This window comes from Solea solea, chromosome 7 (assembly GCF_958295425.1).
Source record: "Solea solea chromosome 7, fSolSol10.1, whole genome shotgun sequence".
Classification (NCBI taxonomy): Eukaryota; Metazoa; Chordata; class Actinopteri; order Pleuronectiformes; family Soleidae; genus Solea; species Solea solea.
The window spans coordinates 15,539,666-15,565,498 of NC_081140.1; the positions used below are offsets into that span (position 1 = coordinate 15,539,666).

Here is a 25,833-nt window from a genome sequence, read left to right on the forward strand (position 1 = left end):
ACAGTGTAATCAAAGTGATGGGGGAACACCTGTAGGCAGGTGGTCGAGGCGTTTTGTCGTCTTTTGTCTCCCCACGGCTTGTTGTAGCGTCGATACAAGAAACATATTGTATTTTTACTTGTCGCGGACCTCGTTTAACGTTCAACAAAATACTGTATTAACACGAGCGGACTGAAGGTTTTGTTGGATGAGGAGAGGGGGCGTCATTCCCCAGCGGTGTACTCTGGGACTGCAGGTAATTTCAATCTGTGTTTGTATTTGAATGTTTTTGTGTAGTTTTAAACGAATGTATTTTGTATTTAGTTGGTGAATATTGTGAAGGTTTATGATCGTGTTTTTGTTTGGTTACAGAGTTACACTGAGCCACTGCCTTGTTGTTGATTTTTTATTTTTAGTATTTCGTAATCTGAAGACACCTACTATATCAACATGCTGTGTGCAATAAGATAATTACAATAAAATAATGTAATTTGAGTAAGTAAACCAAACATTTCAAGAGACATTTGATAAATGCATAACACTTCTGCATGCAATTTAAATCATCAACTTACAGTCGGTGTAAAGCCATGAAAAATATCTCTTTATTTTGACTTTGTTGAACCAAATTCGAATGATTACTAAAGTAACTAAATATTTACAAATTAGGATTCTAATCATGTAAAATTCAGCACTTAATGGGAAAGTTAAGGGGAAATTTACTGAATGTGCAGTGACTGTTTGTCCACTGATTCTCTTTTTTTGGGGGGCACAAAGTGGTCTATATGCTGAAGAAACAGTGAAATGTGAATTTATTGCATTTTCACAAATAGAATAAAGTCAAGCAAAGTTAATGTCATACCCAAAACGTCTAAAATATTTTCACATCAAGAAGTGTCCCAAAAAAGAAGATAATCAGTAGACAAACAGTCGCAGTGCACATTCGGTAAATTTCCCCTTAACTTTCCCCTTAAGTGCCGAATCGGAAGCTGGCGAATCGGAGGCTAACTTCAGCGTCTTGCAGTTGCTGTGGTTACCATTAGTTGGCAGCAGCTTCAGCTTAGCAAGAAAAGCTAACGTGCAGTCGTGCTACAATGGCTACAACCCTCTAGCACGTCTGCAGGACATCATACTGGGGGTGTAGAAGGTACTTTAGCGTGCGTCTTGTGACTCAAGAAGATACTTGCCAATTAGGGCACCAGGGGTGTGCATGCTACTGCTTTAGTGGGGACCACAGCAGCTGAACATCACACCTGCTCAGCTGCTGTTCTGTAACTCATGTGTGAGGAGGAGAAACCCCCTCCAAGAATAACTGAGACATGCTGATTCTGCATTGGCACGGATATGTGTGTTTATGAGGGAGACGTCTGTGCTCGAATGTCTCCTCACTGAGGGTGAGTGGACGTCCTCTTCCTGACGGTCCTTTGTCTTCTTTATCTCACACTAAATCAGGTGACAGGCGTGGTGTTATTGGGTATAAGACCGCACCTGTCACCTGATTTAGTGTGAGAAGTATGGAAAGCTTCGCAGGGGTCGGTGTGTGTGTCTGTGTGTATCAGTGAGGTCTTTGATGTGATGCGCAGGTCGCTCTCACGCTACTGTACACAAAAACAATGGCAGACTGTTTGTACTGTATGCTAACACACACAAACACTCTTATGCACACAGAGGAGTGCTTTTCACAGCCAATATTATACGAAACTAAAACAGAAAAAGGTTTCTGAAGACAGAAATTCTCTTTATATTTTGGCACTATATTAAGTAAGGCTATTTGTACAGTTCCCATACATATCCAGGGTCACCTCTATCACTCCTTGTCCTCTTGGCTGTCGCTCACTCTTTTTTTCCTTTGCTCCTGTTTTCTCAAGCTGGGGATACTAACCCTAACCCTAACCAATTTTGAAAAGACTTAGTGCACACTATCCAACTGGTTTCAGCAGATTTTTTTTATGACGACTGAAAGACTGGGGATCACATATTTAACAAGAGGCCTACATGATTTGTCAAACCAACTGAAGCCAACCAAACGCATCAAAGTCTCAAGAGAGCGACCATGTCTACGAGAGCGACAGTTTAAAGGGTAAACAAACATCGCCATTGTATTGATATTCAGCTACTTCCTTTTTGTTAATACCTTCCTTTTTCCTCTTCTGATGCTATTTCCTGTGTCCCACCTGCTCTTTTTCATTGGCTAATGGCAATATGTGTTTGCAGTTGCATTGGTAAACAGTACACACTACTGACTGCTAATTGTGCAAGTCTGGATCATGAAATGTAAATGTTGTTTGTTTACAAAAGGGAGACATGACCATGCAGGTCATAGGCAAACTGTTTTGATATAAACAGTTGTATATTTTCTGTTTTTACTGCACAGATTTTGTCTTCTTTTGGTTTGCAAATCTGTGTCTTCATTCAATGTCCTCTCTTAATGCTACTGTCTTTTTTATTTTTAAGTGGTCATCTGCTAGGGCTATTTCAACTATTAACAATATGTGGATGTTTGACTTCAAATACTTGATGTTGTTTCATTAACATTTTAAGAAACAAACATACATGGAAACAGAAATGTTGACATTTTTTGTTTTGTTTGTCAGCAAAAGGCCACTAAAAGCCTCCACTAGCTGTTCACTCTTGTTGTTCCCCTTGCTTGACTCCTGTGGTGTCAGTGAAAAGGATCTAAAGAGGGAGAGAGGGAGAGAGAGAGAGAGAGAGAGAGAGATGGGCAGAAGGAGGAGATGTGTATACGTGCAGAGCTGCACTAGTCACAGTTGCACAAGTTACAGTGTAAGGGATTTCAGTCAGCTGCATTGGAGCCCTAACTATGGCCAAGACAACATTGTTTTTCAATCATTGGGACAAACAAGTTCATACAAGTGTCAACTGGGCACCAACTCCATGATGTGCTGACATTAATCAATAAATAGAGAAGTCAAAGAAGTCATTCCAAGAAGTTAAAATGCTGGCATGCTACACAGAACAAATGCACAAGAATACAAAAATTAAACACATCAATATTATGTGCTGTTGTCAAATTGCCCATGTTATTCTGAGAAAGTTATTTTGAAGGGAAATATTATGATGTACCAACACTACAGGACACAGGATACGACGCTGTCAGCGTTATTCAATTCTGCAGGTGTTTGAATGTGTAGTTCCAAGGTTATTTTTTCTTTTACTTATGAAATGGCTTTCCTTTTGATCTCCTGGTAAATAGAAACCCTGATTTATTTTTGAGGTGACTTGTTTTTAATATTGTTGGAGCCAATGGTTTTCACATGTGTGTTTAAGTAATCAAGTTAGTGTTAAGTTCTGTGCCAAACCTTTAATATTTTGGAGGCCGTACCTCGGGCAATGTAGTAACTTGGTGCATATTTCTTGTAATGAATCATCCTGATCTCTCACAATCATGAAAACAATGGTATCATTGTAACAGGATTAGATCGGACTTACGGTTGTTTGGCAGTGGCAGAACTTGGAAGGGAGTGTTATTTCTGGTCTTCTTTGCCCACCACCATACTTGCCGCATGACTTGAAAATGAACTTGTGCAAACATTTAGTGTCAAGGATTTCCTTTGTCCTTTTTAACATGCTCCTCCTGAGCAGGGTCAACCTTTGGCCAACTGTGTGCTGGTGGAAAAGCTCTCTCAGGGTGAGACCAAACTTCCTGGCCACATCTTGCTTTTCCACTCTAGCATCAATAAATATGTGTCACATCTCAATGTCAGCAACAATAAAACGCAGAATGTGCACTGTGGATCTTTGATGTGCTTGTTTTAGATTAGATTACCAATACACAGCCTTATCCATTGTCCTCAAGTGGCCGATGTCCTGATTACAGAGACGTGGTCTCTAGACCTACAGATGAAACATTTCCAAAACAAGTTCCTTATTTGCTTAGGACAAATAATATACTTTTTTCCATGACATAGATCAACAGTAGCTTCCATATTTCATAAACTTGTCTTTACTCGGGGTAACTCTGAAATCAAATCTTCATGAAGAAATTATTAATTTACTCAAAGGTGTATGACATCAACAACTTCTCAGGTCATAACAAAAAAAGCAATGATCTTTCCAGTTAGAGACATACAATGTAATCTGAAATTAGGCCTATATTTTAATCTCTGACCATGGCAAATTGGCAACTGAGTTCAATCACTCAATAATGGTATTTGAAGCAATCAATACCAGTTACAACTTCAATAATACTACTATTATCTTTGAGCATGATTAAAGGAATGGTTCAAAATTCTGATGGAAATGTCAATTTGCGTTCTTACTGTGATTCATGTGGGAAGTAAAGTGTTAAAGTTGACAGGCATTTGGTTAAAGTTCAGCGAATATGGTTGAAACTACATTAGGAAGCTAGTTTACTGAGAAATTAATTATATCTTGATAGATTCATGTAAAAAAGACCTTAATAGAGTGGCAACAAAAATATCATCCAATAAAAATGTGGAACTATTCCTTTAAGGTTATCATATGCCAGAGCTTCCCATCTCCAAAACTTGAGGTCCCTAAAAACTTTAACAAAGTTCAGAGGTCAATGTCCAGATGTTTACATTAGCAAGAACATTGCATCACAGCATTGAAGAAAACATTTGATTTGTCCCAGTAATCAATACATAATTACAATCTCAGTACTGATTAAGATAATTCAGTCATAACTGAGAAGCCTTGTGTTTTGCTTCACATTTGTTAATCTGCCTGTGTTTGGTCTTCATGAACAAAAACAATATCACATCAGTTGTATGCTCTGTAATACACAAGTGTCAGATCAGACTGAGGGAGTGTTTGTGGGTTATGTACCTGCGTCATAGGAGCAAGAAGTATTTATTCCGTAAAACTTGTCAAACAGACTGAACATTTTCCTCTGTGTTTCCAGTCCTGCTCCAACCTGTTTACAGTCATCTCACTTAAAGTGCCATTGCCTCTTGACATAAAAAAAACCCTTTGTGCAGCACAAGATCTAAACATAGCTATAATGAGGGGGAAAAAAAACATAGCCGTGTGATGCTGACAGGCTTAATCTGCATTGTGTGAACTGATTTGACATTGGTTTGAATGTAACAGCCATTTAGATTTACACTAAAGTTTAACACAAGTATATGTTTCAGTGAATTTGGTAAATGGGCGAATTTTACATCCCTTGCTGAGACCCACCTGCAATACCTCAACAATCCACCAGTGGGCCACTGCCCACACGTTGGGAAGCGCTGCCATTTTGACTGGCTTTAAAAACGTGCCTGTCATTGTGTTCGTATCTTTATTTCCATCAATGGCATACTTGCATACACAGTGGCTCAAATGTGAGTGCTTCAGCACTTCCCAGGTCCATCTATAGGTTGAGATATGGCTGCGGTTGAAGCAGTGGATGGATATAATGTGGCAGGCTTTTGTCATCACCTTCTGTTCCTAATCCCTCTGGATGAGGCACTAATCCTATATCCTGTCCCCTGGCATTACTTAACTTCCTATTGCTAACAAAACATAGGTACACAATACTATATCCAATATGTTTGAGAGGAGTTCAACGGTATCATCGAAACTGACAATGATCTATGAAAAATTTGTTGCAGAAATGCAACAGTATAAAAACGATTTTGCTAACACAGGCTTTATACAATTTTATTCATATACTGTAATAAAGAACGAATTCCACTAAACCTATTTTTGCCCTATAAATGGATCAAAGAGAAATTTGTTCCCAAATTTTCCCCTTAAACGTCATTGATCATGTATTTTTAGCTTATTATTTAGCCTGTGTGTTGTAAGTGTTCGTGTTTGATGCCTTGAAAAAAAAAAACTGAACTTAACGTTAGAGTGTTGTCTAACGTTAAGTTCATACTCTTTACACTTCAAACTTACACTTTAATTAGCAGCTATTATAATAAATTAAGTGATATAATTGAAGTGATTACCTGACTGCGGTCTTTCGCTGGAAACCTGTGTACACATTCACAGCATTCATGCGTGTTCCTGTGCCTTCATGGAACGACTACTTGCACCGGAAACCTGTTTTCAGACTTTACCCAGCAACAAGAAATGCTATTTTCTGATTGGCTGATTCAAGACAGCTGTATGAATTTTAAAACTTCTCACCATGAGAGATGTCATGTGTGGAGTGAAATACAATGTGATAGTGCACACATGCATTTATTTCCACGCTACGATGCTGGTATGATTAGATCGAACAGTAGCCAAGAACACGACACGTTACAACAAGGACATCGTGATGGCATTGGAATTGATGCGCAAAATTTTATGCTATCTTTTTTTTTTTTAAGCCCGTTACACTATGATTTTTGGCGGACGCGCTAAAATGCGATTTTAAGCCATGTTTTCATTATGGCACAATTTGGTTTGATACGGTTTGGAACAGTAAAGCTCTTGGTCTTGGACTTTGTAGGCGGGGGTGTGTGCTATGCCTGATGGGATACATGGCGAGATACATAGTGTGACGTACCGTTGCAATCACAAAACACAGGACAACAAAAGACATCCAGCAGCTTGTACATTTTCTGCTTGCTTTGTGGCTGTTTGTGGCTCTTATATTAAAAACTATATACTAAGGCTATTTAGTACATGTTCTGCATAATTTGAAAATGTGTTCAACCAAAACTGCAACAGCCATTTTGACAACCTTTAACTGGAAAAGCACAGGTATTCAGGATCCTATTACTGATGGCTTTGTTCAGTTTCTGTTAGCCGGGACAGTGTGGCAGTGAGCCAGCATGGACCCTAAAAGTGAACAAGCCAAATGGAACTTGGCCATCATCAATTTGGGTGTTTACATCTGGGTTTTTTCTAGCCATGACCTGTAAAAATGGCTACTGTGCATTCTCTCAATGGTGTCACCATTCAGCCTGCTCAGAACGGAAATACTATTTGGCTGTACAAGTCTATATTTTAAATATCACATTATTCCATGGTTATTATCTATGACTCCTAGAAGTCATTTATACGGCTTTTCCACTACATGGTCCTCACACGACTTGACTCGCCACGGCACAGCATGGCACGTTGTTTTGCTTTTCCATTAGTGATAGTACCTGGTGCTTTTTTCTACTTTTTTTGGTACCTGCTTTGGCAAGGTTCCAAGCGAGCTGAGTCGATACTATGTGTGACGTTGTCGTTACCTGCCGACTACTGATTGGAGTGTCGTCACAGGAAGAATCATGAGCAATGGGTTAAGTGCAGAGAAAGAATTACCCCAGGGGATTTTTGTTTGTTTGTTTGTTTGTTTGTTTTTTTATTTTACAAAATAAGGTATTAGAATTAAGTATAAAAATGTAAGGACATATAGATGTACACGTTTAACTCATGGGAAGCTTGTCAATACAGAAAAACAATGTTCACAATGTTGCAAAACAAAAACAAAAAAAAACCAAGGCCACACTCCAGTGGAATTTGGGAAACCAGAGAGATGTGATATTCAAGCTGCAAATCTCTGCCATGTACCCTCTGGAAAGCACCTGATTGTCAGTGTTTTTATTAACAGTACACACAATTTATGAATTTATAGATTACAGTATTTTCCAAATTATGTTTTAAAGCTGATTAAAAGAAAACAAGATACAGGACTAAACTGATGGAACATTGCATTTCTGTGAAAGGAATCAGTTTATGAAACATCCTGAACAACTCTTCACATCAGGGAAGTGAGTGGTTGTGTTGGACTATACCTATTGTATTTAATTAGTTTTATTTTGTGTATATTATTGTAATTTTGTTTTGTGTACTAAATTGATTAATTGGGATAAAGGGCAGAGTGCATAAGATTATTTTGGACATTTTAGTGTTTCTATTTTATTTGTGAATGTAATGAAATACATAAACTAAACTCTACAACATGTTTCCCACACCTGCTTCAAACTTTTGCACAGTACTTGTGTATGTATGTGTGTGTGTATATAGTCGGGTCGGGCGTAGTACTGATCACGTGGCATGAGCTTGAGAGCGGGAGGAGGGGGAGTAGCGGGTAGAGAAAGGGAGAAAGGAGGCTGGGTGCTCGTTCGACATAGCGATGAAAGAGTTTGTTCCCGGTGACTGAGGAGACCTCGCCTGACTCTCAGGCTCTCCCTCTGCCCTGCAGTGTCGGGCTGACGCTGGTTCGTCGTCACCCCCGTGGACAATATCATCATTATTATTTATAACCGACCAGAATATTCTCTGTTACACACACACACACGGGCAAGACATACCCGGAAATAACATGCGTACTCTCCGCCTGTCACGTACGCTCACTGAGGATTTGCTTTACTGTGGGATGTAGGTAAGCATTATGCCACGCTGGGGCTTTCGAGTGACATTTTACTATGCGTTTCACACACGTGTGGAACATTGTCAATGTATTTTAACTGCGTTAAAGCGTTGGCTTCAAATACATTTGTATATTCGTGTATTTTTATGCCCATTTTTGTTAATGGGAATGACCCAAACAGTATCCCAAGGCTGCCAAGTTGGAGTCAATAACTGACCTCTACAAGTAATTTAATTGTCGTTTCTTGTACAGCCAAGTATACATTTAAATTGCATGCAGCTGTTATTTTTTTTTAAAAATACATGTATTTCGTATTTGGTATCTCTGTTTAGTTTGAATAAGCCTGTCAGTAAGTGTTTTCCTTTATTTTAAGGGAATACAAATAAAATATTTATCTGCAGTGATTATTAAAAAAAGATGGACTTTCACTTTGAATTCAATTGTAATGGTTGAATATGTTGTATGAAAACATTTTTTTTTACTTAAGAAAGAAAAATGTTTTCAAGTCAGTAGACATTTCAGAAATAAAAATATAAATTCAGCATTGACTTGGAACAACAACAAAGACTTATTTAAATTGATTTTATTTGTTGTCCTCCCCTGTGTTTATTAATAGGACTAAAGTGTATCGTTTTACTCTCCACAGATATTTTACGCATCGTCAAAATGTCCATTAAAGTGGTACAAGTGAACACGCAGCCTGAGAGTGTTGAATGACGGCAGACGGGTGAAGCCAGACGCGGAATTTAGGACATGAAACTTCTCTGCTGTGTGTGCAAGTGGCAGCGCTCTTCTTTTTCTGAGAAAGCCAGAAAATGAAGCGAGGACGTGAGCTACGTGCGCATCCAGCAGACGACGAGATGAAATGGAGAGCTTGGGACGCACTGACACTTTAAACCCAAGCTCTTCCCAGGAATCCGTCGCTGCTTCAGCTTCACACGAAGGAAGGACGAGCGGTCAGCAGCTCACCTATCTGGCGGCAGAGATTCAGCACACGTACCGAGCGGATATGGGGCTTAACGGTTTGTGCGCGGCGCCGGTTGGGAGTCCAACGGCCGCAGAGTTACTCGCGGGTCTGGCCTCTCAGACCGACTCGCCTGGCATCACAACCCGGACGAAGAAGTCCAAAACCGGCGTGCCGCTCTTCAACGGAGGGGTGGTGTCTCCATCAGCCACGGTGGAGGGGTGTCACGCAGGTGCGCTGGCTCACACACCGAACGGTGACCCGGCACAGATAAAGCGTGATGTGTGTGTAACCGGTGACGCCACGTACCCCGTCATCAGCAGAGCCTGCGTGGGGGACAGGAAATGTCTTGAGAAGTGCCCTTCAGCGAGGAGGGTCAATGGCGACTTGAAGGGCAGGCAAGTGCAACAGCAGAAACGGAGAGGTGGAGATAACTGGGTGACCGAGACAGGACTTACCACAGGGTCACCAACATTAGGAGGTTCTGTGAACCCGGCTTTTGTTTCCAGAGACTCTGACTCAAAGAGGAGAAAGTTGACAGAGGTTAGTGTACCTCAAAAATCCTCAGAAGCCCCCAAAGTGGCAGGAGTGGTTTCCCCATTCCCAGCTACTGTCACCTGCAGCAGTTCCAGCTGCAACCAAAAGACTACCAATCATGTGCCCTGTGTCATTCCCCAGTTTCCCTTTACCCCACGGGCCCCTCACACTAACCAGCACAATGGACCTAAGATGGTCTTCTCAGACACGTCAGCTGCATCCAGCCAGGCTCCTCCTGTGGAGGTGAACATCATCCCTAGTGCACCATGTCCTGTAGGGATTGGCTGGTCAGCAGAGCGTTTAGCCCAGCAATACATCATCCCATGCATGAAACACTATGGCATCTGTGTGAAGGACAACTTCATGGGCCCTCAGCTGGGTGACAGGGTCCGGGGAGAGGTGGAGGTTCTAAGCCACAGTGGGAAATTTCGGTGCGGGCAGCTGGTGAGCCAGAAGAACATTCCCTCTAAGAGCATCCGTGGTGACCAGATCGCCTGGGTGGAGGGACACGAGCCTGGCTGTGAGAGCATCGGGGAGCTGATGTCACACATCGATGAGGCTGTCATGCACAGTGCTGCCAATGGACAGCTGGGCGACAAGGTCATCAATGGACGCACCAAGGTACAGTAAGAGGAGCCACATCCAGAAAACAGAAAAAGCATGTAAAGAGAGGCTGGGTGATTTAATACAATAACTCTATCTTTTATTTTTCAATAGCAGTAATGCACACGTTTGATATACATCAAATTAGGGTTAGGTGATGCAGCCAAAAAACATTATCAAGATAAAAAAGTTTTAAATCAGTGGATATCGATAATTATTAAAAAAAATAAAATACCAGATGATTAATATTGAGTCTGGCCTCAAGTTTTTATTCAAAGAAACAATATGTAAATGTTGAACCTTTGGAAAAAATTAGATTGCAATATATATTGTGATTTCATTATTGCCCAGCCCAAAATTAATATAATATAATATTAATTCGGTGTTAGATCAGTGTTGTTTTCTGCTCATGAAGAAGTTTAAAACAATTAAGCAATTAACTGATTTGTTTAACTGTCATTCAGGAGCATAAAAAATCTTCATGTGACATTTATCAGGATCATTTTTGAAATTATTTATTGGGATAATATAATTATATTTTTAGCTTTTGGCTGGTTGTATCATGTCTGGTCTGCTCCATCTTTGCTTTGCTACTGCCAACATGTAAGCAGACAAACACACACACCTTAGCAATAGAGTATCAGGTTAGGATGTCACAATTAGGTGTGCTCCATTTCTGGCACACACAAGTTTTCTAAGAATTGGCCTTGGGCTGAACCTTGCCTCTGACCCTGACCATGTGTCTGGGTCTAGGCCTGCCATAGTTTGTCTCCCCCCTCCCCCCGTGCCAGCCTTCATACCACTTCACACCCACCAGTAAAAAAAACTAAATAAATAAACACTGAGGCAGTATCTTCTCCATCATCGTTGTAACTCAGCCTTTGAAGACTTTCTCTATCACTACGTTTACCCATACAGATATGACACTGCTCTGGTAGAAAAGCATGTTTCTGTTTGTTTCCTTTATCTCTTGGCTCATGCCACAAAGCGGCATATTTTCTACTTTATTTCCCTTTGACGACAATGCAGGCTGGAGTTTGTTCTTTATACATGGTACCTCTGTACACAGTACTCTAAATGTAAGAAGAATTAAATCACCCCTTTTTGTGATTGTACACAAATGGCCTGGCAGGCTGTTTTTAACTACTGTTTAAACTTTTTTGGATATTGTGTCAAGGCAGTGATCCTCTCAACCCCCCTAGTAACAGTCAGGTAAAGTCAGTGACCCATGCAGAATGAAGTCTGGTTAATTATTTATCCTGAATCTATTGTACCCCCTTCCGATTCCCCCATAACATGTAAATGTAATGCCCCAAATTCCTCTAGTCAAAAAAATGTTTAAATACTCTTTTCAGTAGAGTGTATGTTTAATCGGGATTCACTCCCAGATCAGATGACTGCAATGCGATGGGTTTTATAGGCGTTGCCTTCCGTTTGGCAACAGTGGAAATGTAAGAACTGAGTGAACGTGCCAGTTTCTTCTTTGTCTGCTTGATTTGGCCATAGATAAATTAATTCCAGTGCAATGCTATGACATGCATTCATCTTCCAGCTGTTTGTATAGTCATTAGCATTACTGTTTGTAGCGAACCTGACTATTTTAAAATGACTACCGATTGAAATAGACTGAAATAAAATATACAACATAGTGACAACTCTGGGGGCAATTGTAGTGTTTTTTTTCCCCTGTCCACCTCGTTTTATTTCCACTACTTTGGTGTCACAACCAGGGTGAAATAACTTAAAAAAGGCACTTATTTTAGTGTGAAAGGGGCTAAAGTAAAAAACACTCAGATGTCCGTCCGTCTGCCAGTGTGAGAAGATATATATTCTGGGAGCCTTATTTTTGTCTTCAGGATCCAAAGAAGTGTTTTGGCTCATTTCCCTTTCGGCTGTGTGATAACAGGCAAGTCTGCAGTTTTTCCACAGACGCCTCGTCAGGATTTTGACATTAGTGTGGTTTGAAAACATTTGTCAGGACCAAAGTACAAATTTCCAGAAAAAGCTAAAATGGTGAAAGATGTTAGCAGCACTTTTGCAAATCTAGGTTTATTATTGCAGTCTATATGACGATGGCAGATGATGGTCTATTCATATTCTCTTAAATAAACACACGTCAGGATTTTCTAAATATTTCCCTCTCTTGCTCGATAAAACCCTCAACGTTTTTTAATGTGTTTGCCCCACAGCCTTGTTCACCCCGCCTGGGTAACATCACACATAGCACTTTGCCCTCTTTATCAGTCTATTCATTTACATAAGCTTTAGGCAGTGTTTAAACAGGGTCTAGTCGAGTCTGCCTTTGCTATCGAGCGCAAGCTGCCTACGCTGCTGTCAGGTCAAAGTCATGCCAAAGCCTGAAGAACAATCTAGGGACTTATGTCCTGGTGAATCGATTATATATTCTTATATTTATATATTTTCACAATATATTTAATTTTCTTTTAAAATGCAGTTTACAAGGAACCTCTGTCTTTTGAATATTGCTGTTTACAAAGCAAAAATGTCCTCAGCTAAACCCTTCATTATATGAATTTTAAATGTGTCATTGCTTTCACACATATGGAATATTATAATATTGTTTTCACTGGGGAGTGTGTATACATGTATGAGTGAAGAGAAATGCATATACACTGAAATCCAGAAAGGAAATGAGTTGAGATGCATTTATTTTGGTTTGTAGATAATTGGATAACTCGTTGTAGCCTGCTTCGGAAATCATTGGCTCATATTTGACCTTGCAATGACTAACTGATGGGTCCTCAGGTAAAAACGTTAGATGACCACACAGTGACTGTTGCCTTGGCAGATCACTTGATTTGCTCTTGGCACATTTAAGTAAAGTTCAGGGTTGCACAGTACAAAATGTTCTGGCTGGATGTTCCTGAGGAGGTGGAGGAGGAGGAGGAGGAGGACAGGAGGCGGTTTAATGATAGATATAGCACTGAGGTGTGTGACGCTTGATAGAAGGTCACTGTGACTTTTTTGTTTAGTGACGATTATCCCCAAACCTTTGTCTTTGCCGTATTCTTTAATTTTCTTCCAAACATTTACGCCAATATCCTTTTCATTGCTGTCTTTTTTTCCTTTGTCTTATCAACCCCCTTTTTAACTACTTGGACAAAATATTTTCCAGCAGTTGCCTTGGTAACAGGCCCATACAGTGTAGAGCTGTGTATTGTGTTTAAAAGAGGTGGAGAAAGGAGAGGCTGGCAGTACCCAAAATAATGCTGTACCAACAGTGGTTAATATTTCTGCTCTCTGTCTCCCATTAGTCAGCAGCCTTTGAGACGTTACAGGATGGAGGATGGATTATAGATTTACCAAAAGGCATTGTCATTCTATCAATATGGTGCAAGGTGTTTTATGGGGAAAGTCTTGTTTAAACAGGGAAGAGGAAAAGCAATATAGTGTAGGAGTGGACGGGAATGAGGAATAGGGAGCAAAGAGTGGGAGGACTGGTGAGTAAGCATGTGAGAGAGGCCGATGCAGCAGCAGGAGCTTTTTCATAAAGAGAATGTCTGCTGCAGCAGCGTGTCCTCACATGGCCCGCATAGAGTGCAGCAGTGCCACCATGCAGGCAGCAGTCAGACGTCATATAGTAGCACAGACAATACAGCAGAGCTCCGGGTTTGCGTGAACTGTATAGATGGACCGATGCATTTTATTTAGATCCCAGTGAGACAGTAAAATGAGAAAACAGAAATGCTGTTAAAAAACAAAGACGGTCACATGTTCCTTACCAGCTTGTTTTTAGGAATTAATGACATCATTATCTACCAAATATTTATAGTATTTTTATTTTATTTAATTTTTTTTGTTAATTTTCATATTGCTTTTAATTTGTGATGCTGAATTACTCGATGGTATGGGCCTAACTACCTCATCTTCTTTTTTGATAATAACACATTTTCTTTTTTGTGGCATATATTAAGCATTGTATTAAATGTCAAGATCTACAAAAAATGGACCATAATTATAAAGTCTGTAACCCTTATGCATATACGCTCATACTAATAACAATCAGATTTACCTTATAATAAAAGCCACATTGGACTTAAAATGGCTGAATACTTTCCCCAAGTTTTAGTAGGCTATATGGATGGATTATGTGGGAATGGCTGTTTTTTCCTCTGATAAGGAAAATAGGGACAACGCTTAAAGACACAATTCACCCTGAAAATTCAGATTCAGTCTTAAACCTGGAAAACCATCACTTAGAAGCCGTAAACTAGAGGTTAATCCAGCCAAATAATGGCCGATGACAAGAAGGCCAGGAAGGGACAGCGGTGACGATGCATTGTAACATAATTCAGGCTTTAGTCTCCTTCACTTAATGCCTGATCCTGATTTATAACGCACCCTGTGTCATCCAGGCTGCTGGTGAGTAATCAGCTGTGGAAATGGAGTAAGACGGCAGGGCTGCTTGACAGTTAGTGAGTTAACTGTCTCCCCAACCCCAGGGAAGGCAAACATCTGTTGTGCTGAAATACATTCAGAGCTGAAATAGACGACATAAAACTGATTCCACGACATAACTGCAAGGACACCATTCACATTTATATTGATCCTCCTATAAGCCGTGCCCTGAAAAGGTTTATCCTTTTGGCCACCAGAATACAGAAACATTATGACTCACTACATAGCACAAAGGAACTGTTATTGTGTATCCAAAACAATCCACGTTCACCTGGTATTTATTGTGCTCATTATGACACAGCTGTGGTCTCATTGGCTGATTGAAATTTTTTCTTGTGAAAACCTTTTTGGCCATGTTGCCCAGCCCTGTACAGCATCATCCCCACCTGCTGCTTCCTGCACGCACACGCACACGCACACACACACACACACACACACACACACACACACACACACACACACACACACACACTCTCACTCATAGTTCACCTTCTCACTCCTTCTAATGCCAGTATTTGTTCAGCCTTCTCCTCCCTCATCTCTCCACCAACATTCATCTTCTCAGAGATACACACCACTTGTACCCAGAATGGATTGTCCTGACTTGCCCCGCCATCACCTTGACAGCCCAGGTATCTGCCCAGTGCTGCCATTAAGGCGTTAATGCTAGTGCCTGGTCGACCAGTGTTTGGTGCCAATTTAACCGACTGTGGGCACAGATCTCAGGGTAGATGAAGGAGAGAGATGGGCAGAAATGACAGATAGTATCGACATGCTGTGTCACGCTCTGTTTGTGTGCGGTTTATGCCACAGGCCAGGATTGAGCTGTCTTTTGTGGTGTAATACAAGTAAATTGTTGTTATTTTGCGTTTATTGATGTTACTGGTTTGAGAGAAGAAGCTATTTGCTGGGAAAACACTTTAATAAAAAAAGAATCATTGACTGTATATCCCTTCTCATTAAAGCTTTTCCAGTCACCTGTGAACTTTCCAGAGTTGTGCACAGGGTAATTCGTTTTATAATTCTGTGCAAAAGTCTTATGCCACCGTTAGATTTGCTGTTTTAGCATGGCTATAACGTAATGTTCATACAGTGTAATCACTGTATTGCAAACACATCCAGAACATAGAGAAAGCATGTGTCAAGGCTCTACTACAGTGCCACCAAACCAAAATCACCTAAGTTTCCAGAGGTGGTGACAGACGATATACTCACTACAGTAGACCACACTACACCACGGTAGTGTAGCACCATTCATTACACAGTATATTAGTTTCATATTTTCATTAGAGTTGTTCGTTATAATTGAGTAAATTCTGACAGTAATTGTTTTGATTTTGTGTTTGTTTGCCGTCCAAAAAAAGCAACCCTTAAAATGGTCACGCTTCAATTCAAACAAATCTAAACCTACCTTTGTACAATAGCACGACTCTGGCTTTGACTCTAATGGAACTTGAATGAATGTTATTACTAAACCCTGTGTACTACACAAAAAATATCTGCAGTGAAAAGGGTCTATTATACCTTATACATTACACACACATGCTAATCAACAGTTTGCTAACATACAAGACCAACTTTCAGTTACATCATTGCCATACAAATGCAAACGATCGCGTAATTTGACAGACATGAAAACAACAAAGCCGGTGACGCACTAGGACCTTTGCACAGGACTGTAATACGTCATGACTGAAGGAGCGTAGGTGGAAGCAGCAGTGTTATGTTGACCACAGTGACACACTGGAGTGTCAACAGTCAAATAGCAACAAACTGTCCACCTCTATAGTTCACACTCTGTAATATATTATGATGAAAAAATCACCATGGCAGCAGTCACTTTAAGAGAGTGGGTATACACCACTTTATTAGGCACACAGAACACCTAATAAAGTGGCAGGCATAGCACCTCATGTGGTCTTTTGATGCTATAGACCATTTGCTTCAAGGATGCCTTTTTATCATCTCGAACTGGTTCGGTAATTGAAGAGCATTTGCACAGGGGTACCTAATTAGTGGTCAGTATAAAAGCAGCCTTTTATTTAAATTGTTCATGCATTTCTTCACACATTTCTCAAAAAATCTCCGATACCTTTTTGGAGCGTTGCCATATCTGTGAAAAATGCGATGACATCTTGTGGTGTCACTGTCTACATACATAAACAAACACGATGTAAACCTTTAACAACATTGTTTTTAAGTGCCACTGCAGTGGGTACGATTTCCAATGAGAATTGTTGCTGTAATATAAAGTACTTTTACAAAACATGAAGTGATAAAATGACAAAAATCCCATCATCAGCTGGTTTACAGCACGATCACCTGGTTTCCTATGGAGTGACTGGAGCTCAGTAGTTACACTGGTTTGGTCGTCTGCTAACCCCGAACGCTGAGCTCTGTGTCTACATGTCAACTCGTAATCCCTTGTTGCTCCTGGCAACTGTGCTGGCACCATGTGAGTGACATGTGATAGAAAAACGCACTGCGTGTTGGTGCATTGTCTGGATGTGTGTGTGTGTGAATGGTAAAATCTTTTTTTTGTGTTCATTTGCTGCACTTATTATGATGTCGCTTGTCTGTTTGTCATGTCACTTGGCACCCAGGGCAAAAGTGTTTCATGAACTCTGACTGAAAGAGTTGGTCAGTATTGAGAGCTGTCACACATAAGTACACCCTTACCCACTTGGCTGTGAGTGAGGAGTTTAAGGTATCATAAACAACACAATGACACATGCATGTGTCTTGGAAATCTATGTAAGCACTCCTTGATTTCCAGAGCGTTAAGACTCACAGTGTCGTATTGGAGTGTAAATGATAGTGTCAGGCAACTTAAATCGATACTGCAGCAGTGCAGAACCTGTTCGTCATGAGTGAGTGTCCTGGAAACGGAGCTGAAGTGATGCACTCGCTCTGATATTGTAACTTTTGCTTCCTGTGCAGAACATTATAAGTCAAAACAGTGACAGTATCTTCCTCCTACATCCTTTTGTAGTCAGCCTATTACTCCCCTCCTTCTATCACTACCTACAATCTCTATATGTGTCAGCAGCAGCTGTTGTCAGTCAGTACGAGAATCATCTGTGGGTTTTTCGTGCTCTACTCAAAAGACGACACCTTAAAAGGTCCTATTTAGACGTGTTCTTAACGCCTGTCCAGAGCGACCTGATGCACCCACTGTGTCCTGAATGCCTCTTTAGATCTGATTCAAAAACATTGCATGTTATTGTCAGGTGTGAACAGTAATCAGATCACCCAGGACAGATGTTAATACCAGGTCCGAACAGGGTAGCCAGTGAAGGCAGTTTAATAATGCAGCCTGAAACCTGAGCATCTTCCTGTGATTCAGACTCAACTTCTAATGCTTCACATCCCCCAACACACAGATGTCATGCAGGGGAAATACCAGTGTGGGGCCATTGTTTGAACATGGATACTACTGTACCTGCACGTTGTTTTGCAGCTGTGAAAAAACATATTTATTTCATCTTCCTACTCATGTCGGTGTGTTTGAAATGTTCTGCTAAGTATGAAGGTCTTCTACCCATAAAGAAAGTTCACGGTGGGGCAATGGAGAAACAATATGATAAGAGACGGCATAGCAAACAATGAAATGTAGACCTGGTCTGAATGCTGATTGGTTTCCTTTGTCTCATCCGACCAATAATTGATTTATTCCCTCTATTTCCTTGAGCTGTTGCCATTCACTTGCAGTGTGCTCATCCGTTTGTCTTTGTTTTTACAATGCTATGCAAAATGTACTTGTATGGCCCCATGTGGACACGGATGCACAATAAATGATCCTGTTTTATTCTGTTTTTTTTTTTTTTAGGCCATGGTTGCTTGTTACCCAGGTAACGGGGCAGGGTATGTCCGCCATGTTGACAATCCCAATGGTGATGGACGCTGCATCACATGCATCTACTATCTCAACAAGAACTGGGATGTAGAGGTACATTTATACGACATTTATGTATGTGTGCTCAACTGACTGTGTTGCACTCCATTAAGAGACTGTGTTGTTTAAATTTGTAGAAACAAGGAGGGTTGTTGCAGATTTACCCTGAGGGCAAAAATTTGGTAGCCAACATCGAACCTCTGTTTGACCGACTGCTCATCTTCTGGTCTGACCGCAGGAATCCGCACGAAGTCAAGCCAGCCTACGCCACTCGGTAAGTAAGGCTTGTGCAAAGAAACTTGATGCAAGTACTTACCATACAACTAGACAAGACACAATGTAGTATCAGTAGTGTCACAAAAAGAACTTTTTTCTTGTTTGCGTTTTATTTATTTTAATGGCAATGGCATGTAGTTGACTTTGGACTTTCAAACTGGTCTTTGTTCACTCTGAAATAAACTCTTAACCTCCATCATTCCAACAAAGCTCCTCAATCTGTTGGTAAAGGAGAGGATGTTCACAGACTTTTCCCACACATGCATTGAGCAGGAATGCTGCTGTGAGGGAAATGCTGTGCTGATGAATTATTGTCTTTGTTTTCATTATTTTTCTTGCTTTTAAACGTGTAAATGTGTCTTCCCAGTCGCTAGTATAAAACAAAACCCCACTATCCTGAGAAACACAGAGAGAGTCGTCTTAATAAGCACTGAGTGAACTCATGGTGGTTTGAATGTAACGGACATGTGTTAATATTTAAAAGTTACACACCTCAGCTTTAATGTACTGATGTTATTCAGTGTGGCTGGTCATCTCAGTAACTGATTGCAGCCTTGAAGTACCTTCTTCCTCCCTCCTTAAGCTGATTTTTGATACAAATGTTTGTTTTTTTTCATGCTCATGTGAAACAACCCTTGTCCGTACATAAAGAGACACCTGCACACACAAACACACACACAAAATAGAAGCACAACACTAACTCCCCTGTCCTCCCCCTCTGACTGCTGGGGGGCGAGGTGTGGCCGGAGGAAGGAAATATGTGTTTCCTGGGGGGGTGAGGAGGGTTCGATTGCACGACTCGTGCTGGATAAGCACAGACGAGGGAGACGGGAGTAATCAACGCAGCCCCCACTGGAGAAACCGTAGAAACGAACCACACTCGGTTGTTCACATGTATGCATGCAAGTTGTGATCTGTCTTCTCTGTTCTTGTGACGTATCATTTCAGCAGAATTGAAACGATGGAGCATTTTTCTTCTCTCAGAGATCTGCAGAAAATTGATTGGTCATTGTTGGGCTCAAAGTTCATGTTGCGTGCTCGTTCCTTTGGACTTTGCAAGTCAATATTTGACACTGGACGATGTTTAGATGTCTAAGAACGATGATTGCTCAGGTCTTATTTGTTTCCTCTTCTTGCATCACTCAGCTTTGCCATCACAGTCTGGTACTTTGATGCTAAAGAGAGAACAGAGGCTAAAGAGAAATACCAATTGGGTAAGCTTTATTTATTACACCTGTACCAACATGTCATCCTTTCACTCCAGCTCAATGTTGTGTGTGCCTAATATGTTCTTTGTCTCTCGCTTACAGCAACAGGACCGAAAGGTGTTCAAGTGCCTGTCAGTCAAAACAGCAAGACATAGACGTACAATCAGTGGAGCGCACTCTAAAATGTTATGTGCCTTCTTTAAACCGCGAATGGACGTCACGGTCATAAAGGGAGACGCTGTAAATCTCTTCATCTCTGCAGCTCCATGTCACTCGTACATTGTCAGCTGTTAAGGTCTCATCACAGGGAAGCGACGCAATGTTTTCCAGCCACGGGATCGACCTGCCGATTAACGACCTGGCAAATATAGAGCACAACGGACTGGATTGTATGACAAAGGTGAGACCGAGATGACACTTCGTGGCAAAAAAAACACACAAAAAACAACAAAAATGAGTGAAGAGTGAACTATGACAAAAAAAATAAATCATCACAGACTCCTGAATATTATTTTGTTGTGGTTTTGCCTGTTTCACCTATCAGTGATGTGTTTAGAAATCCCAGTTTTACTCTGCTCTGGTGTCATTTTTACGTCACACACGAACGATCAATCAGTCAGACACAGTGGGTGCGAGGAGAAGAAATCAACGGTGTTGTCTCTGAAATATCGCAATTCCTGTTGACTGTGATACGTTTTCTTTATTTCATTGTGTGTGTGTGTGTGTGTGAGTGTGTGATCAATGAAAAGACACGGAGAAGAAAAAGCCCACAAATGATTCTCAGCTATGATATAGTGGAAAGTTGCCCCGTGGCTCTCATTTGGTCAGTCCTGGCTTGAACTCTAATCCTGAAGATCACAGGGATGTAATTACAATTTATAATCTGCATGAAGACAACTCTACACTTAGGTTTTACTCTGTATAGCAAACTAAGTATAGTACCAGGACTCTATTACAATATCTGCAAAAAAAAAAAAACTACTGCCTCAAAATGTTTGTGCCACACAAATCCTTAGAGTAAAGCATGAAAGTTTCATTTCTTTTATAGAGGCTGTGTGTGTAAGTGAGACCGTGACCATTTCAACACTAAACCTTTGGTAATACACAAAGTTTTTTCTAGCAATTTGTGTTTTATAGAAACTCGCACTTGCCCAGAGGCAGACGTCAAAACAGGGTTTTGTGTGTGTGTGTGTGTGTGTGTGTGTGTGTGTGTGTGCGTGTGTGTGCGCGCGCGCTCGAGCTTCAGCTTGACTCTGTCCATTTGTTAACAGAATGGAAATGGTACACTCTCACCGGCCACTTTATTAGGTACACAGTACACCTGATAAAGTGACAGGAATGGCACCCCGCGTGGTCTTCTGCTCAGATTCAACATGTTGTGCATTCAGAGAAGGTCTTAATATCTCAGTTGTAAAGCGTCGTTATTCGAGTGACTTAGTTTGCTTTCTCTCATTTCAAACCAGTCTCCGACGTTCTCCTCTGACCTATGACCAGCTTTGTCTGGCGTTCAAAAGTCATCAAATCGCCTTGACCGTCCCTGCATTGGCCTATAATTGGCTGGTAAGATATTAATAATAACTTCAGTGGCCTGTGAGTGTATATCACCAATGCAGACCCTAAAAGAGCAATATCATTTAGAAACAAGACGTACAATGACATGATACTAAACGTTAGAGGCACGAGAGCAGAGGAAAGCACAGAGTAAAGCAAACACTGTTCATGAACAGCAGAGTGGAACTGTTACTGGCTCACATGATTTGAGCTCTTGTGTGAAAATGTGTGCATGCACGTTTCCATGTATGCAACATATTCTGCCGTCTTGAAGAAGCTCATGCACAGGTGTTGTCTCGGGTGTATGTTGGCGAGGTTTATGAAGCACTTTATTGTTTGCATTAGCGTGTGTGAATGATGTTCAAACGTTAACAAGTGTAGATGAATGCCTTTTATGCTGTGGATAATATGTTCATTCAACTGCAGTAGGAACTAGAAGAACATAATAGTAAATGCTTTTAAAAAAAAAAAGAAGAAAACATTTGGAGGATTTAATTAAAGCTTATTATTTATTATTTTATTTTGTACACCAAGTGTAATTGACTCGACTGGGAGACAGAGTCTCAGTTTTATTCAGCCACAGACACGGGTTCAAAATAAAGATCAAAGTCGGTCGCTTGTTGCACAAGGACTCAAAACTGAGTAACCAAGTCGGTCTGTTTATTTGAGTGAGCATGAGAGACGAGCAGCAGGAAGAGTGTTGACTTGTGTTCAGGGGTTCAATGACAGCACAACGTCATCATCAGACTGTGCTGATGAATATCTGAGCAGAGTCTGGTGAGGAACAGTCACCTTCTTGGATATTGATGCACCTAATGTAAGTGGTGCAGTAAAACAATCAGGATTATTCCTTTCTTAAGAAAGGCTTGATGTATAATATTACAAACATGTTGAAGGTTTAATTAAAGCCTCAATAGTATAACTTCATTAACTTTCATTAATTATATTGTTTAAAATATCAGCACATTAAAGAGTTTTAACACACTTTTTAAATAATTGCATGGGTGTTCATGGTTAAAAAAAAACAAAAACATACACCATTGAGAAGATGACAGGGAATTTTCCATATTCACGTGATTTAGTTGGATGAAGGTCAAGTGGAAAATTTCCTGTAACCCTTTTTCCTGTAGACCAGCATTTCAGGGTGATCCAAATTAGACCATAGCTGATAGAGCATAGAGTTGTACCAAATATAGACATATTATTGGTTAACATATCAGGGTATTAAGAGTTTTAACACGTGTTTTAATAAAGTGCATGAGTGTTTATGACTGCTGATTAACCAGCAGATTGTTATATGGGGAAAGAAACATACACCAGTGAGTAGATGACAGAGAATGTTCCATATTTATGATTTAGTTGGATGTAGATCAGGTGGAAATTTTAACAATAGAGGAAAAAGTAGCCCTTTTTTCCTGCAGACCAGCATTTCTGATGCGTTTTACATGATTTTAATGGACAGGATAATAACACGATTAAATCACACTAATTAGGAGCTCAAAGAGCCTAGGATCTCTTGTTTAAACAAAGTGAGCAATGATTCCTGGGTTATTATTCCCCATCTAACCCTAAGAACCTCATGGAAATAGGTCGTTTTCAAATGTACCCATCAATGAAAACACAAAGGTCATAAACCTAACACAATAAGCTAAAACAAAAGCAGCCATGATGTTTTCCTCATTGCCTCGCTCCTCACACATACTGTATGTCACCACCTTTTACACAAAGAAGAACTGAAACAGTGGATAAATGGAATCTTCAGCCCAGTGCGTCACAGACAAAAGAAAATAAAAAAATCAGACACAAGGACGGTTCACTTACCGTTTAATACAAACACGGTCATACGCACAGAGGAAAAGATAAAAGCACATGTCACCCTGACCCTCGCTGTAGTCACCCTCATGACACTGAGTCACATGATATCACCACAACACAACACACACACACACAAACACTCCTCCAACATAAACCAACTCCCCACAACACAACACACTGACGCTGGCCCTGAAACACAGATGGTGTTCATTAGCATATTCACGCACACAAGCTACACACATAAACAATCCATGTCCGTGTAGTAAAATCCCTCATCAGAGCACAATCATCAATCATTGTCATGCTTAGGACACTGCACTGACTGCAGATTTGGACAGCCTAAACAAAGCCTTATCACTAACCCTATCCCTTAAATGAACTGCAATTTCAATTTGAACTCTAAACCCTTTTAAGCAGTCCTTCATAAATGAGGTTCTGCCTCATTTAGGACCAGGTTTTTGTCTCCATGAGGACTAATGGCCCTGAAAGGGCATTGTTTATGCCAGAGAATCATGTGTCCTGATGTGTCCTAATCATCAAATCACAACATGCATGATCTTCAGGCATTTTACACAGCAAGGCCAAGCCTTACAATAATCTTTATATCTTATCTTGTCTTATCAGTTACTCCATAAAACCAAGCATTAAAGTTTACTCTCTAATTCTTTCAGAAGCTAAAACCAGCAAGTGTTGGGCACTTTTACATCAAGAAAGATTAATCATTTATCCATGTACATTAGATGATTCATTTGCTATTGACTGATTAATCATTGTGGCTCCACAACGAAGAAAAAAAAATGCTACTTAACTCTGTAAGAGGGTCACATGATGGTGAAGTGGGTAGCTTTGTTGCCTCACAGTGCGCGTGGTTCTCTCCCGGCACTGTGGCGTTACAGCATTTGTCCCTTTGGTGAGGAGTGGTCAAATCAAGTTTAATGAACATGTTACAGTATATCATGGAGCAGAGGTGGAAAGAGTACTGAAATACTCTACTCTAAATAAAAGTACCACTATTTTTGATAACATTTTTACTTCAGTACAAGTAAAAGTACTCGTCTAAAAATTTACTCAAGTTAAAGTTAAAAAGTTGCTTGTTTGAAATGAGTACTTTTAAGTTTAAGTTTTAAGTTACTTAGTTACTTTCTTAAACAAGGTTCTTTCTTGTGTTTTGCAAAAAGGACAAGGGGACACAAATCTCACATTAATTGTTTTTAATTAAAGGCGACACTTTACAAATTAAAGTGCTGACAAAATAAAATATGTAAGCTCATAATGTATCAGTCAAAATGGGTCAAAGGTCACAAATGTCACTCACTCAAGGACCTTAATAAACTGAACTCATTTATTAATGAATGCCACTTCACCTGTCCTGATCATCCACTGCCAACATTTCTGGTGCATGAATTATTGTTTTTTTGTTTTAAATTTAAACTCAGGTCAGGATTTAAAACATAGCAAAGTACAGCACTTCCAAAAAAACATACTCAAGTAAAAGTCAAATTGCAAATGTTAAAAGTGACTTTAAAAAAAGTACAAGTACACCTACTAACCTACCTAAAACCTACTCAATTACAACAATATGAGTACATGTACAGTAATTCATCACTTAACCACCACTGAATGGAACAAGGTTGTTTGAAACCATTAAATGCAAATACATCACCAGAGCTTTGGTGCCGACACATAAACAATGTTTTACGTTTTACACATAACACCAACATTTATTTTTTTAAACAACAAGCAGCCAAACCTAAAGCACATTTCTGTGCTGTCTTTCAAATGACACTGAGCTCAGTGGTACGAAGCTGCCCTCTGCTGATGAGAAGAGTTTGCACATACATTTACTGCAAAGACGGAGTCAGAGTTGTGTCTTTCCTGTGACGTGTATTCGCTGAACTTTTTTATTTAATGTGTCATGCATAGAAGATAATGTCAAGACACAATTACTATAGAATATCAGAGTACAACACATTTTGAAAGGACATCTCATTCACTAAAGATGTTCTTTTTTTTTCATCATAATGAGGACAATACCGAAGAAAGAGTGACGTCTTCTTAAAGTCACATAATACAAACAACCTTTTTTCTTGGTGAACATTCTTACAACATGACCATTTTTGACCTCTCTCCACCCAAATGTCATTTATCTAGAGGCGCAAAACCTATTTAACCCATAAAATGTGACCCACTTTGAAATAGGAAAAATAATGTTTGGATTCGATATAGTTCATGCTTGAGAAAAAAAGGTTTTTAAATATCACATTTGACATAGACATAAGCTGTGACGTGTTGTTTTTAGTCGTTGTCTTGATCTCTAAATAAGACG

At 40.1% G+C, this 25,833-nt stretch overlaps 1 protein-coding gene across 5 annotated transcripts in view; it reads left to right on the plus strand.

Moving 5' to 3' along the window:
* The first annotated feature begins 66 nt into the window (after positions 1–66).
* The window catches only part of egln2 (egl-9 family hypoxia-inducible factor 2), a 29,366-nt gene continuing 3,599 nt past the window's right edge, over positions 67–25,833 (plus strand). The window contains exons 1-7 of one of the 5 annotated variants that reach the window (XM_058633754.1): positions 7,951–8,251; positions 8,886–9,746; positions 9,882–10,361; positions 18,592–18,711; positions 18,795–18,931; positions 20,080–20,147; positions 20,244–22,334. In XM_058633754.1, the coding sequence (XP_058489737.1) occupies positions 9,105–9,746; positions 9,882–10,361; positions 18,592–18,711; positions 18,795–18,931; positions 20,080–20,147; positions 20,244–20,296 (1,500 nt within the window). In that variant the 5' untranslated portion in view covers positions 7,951–8,251; positions 8,886–9,104 and the 3' untranslated portion in view covers positions 20,297–22,334. Of the gene's footprint in view, positions 236–7,950; positions 8,252–8,885; positions 10,362–18,591; positions 18,712–18,794; positions 18,932–20,079; positions 20,148–20,243; positions 22,335–25,833 lie in introns of those variants that run through there. The other 4 variants (XM_058633753.1, XR_009240885.1, XM_058633751.1 and 1 more) reach the window with 4 other exon arrangements.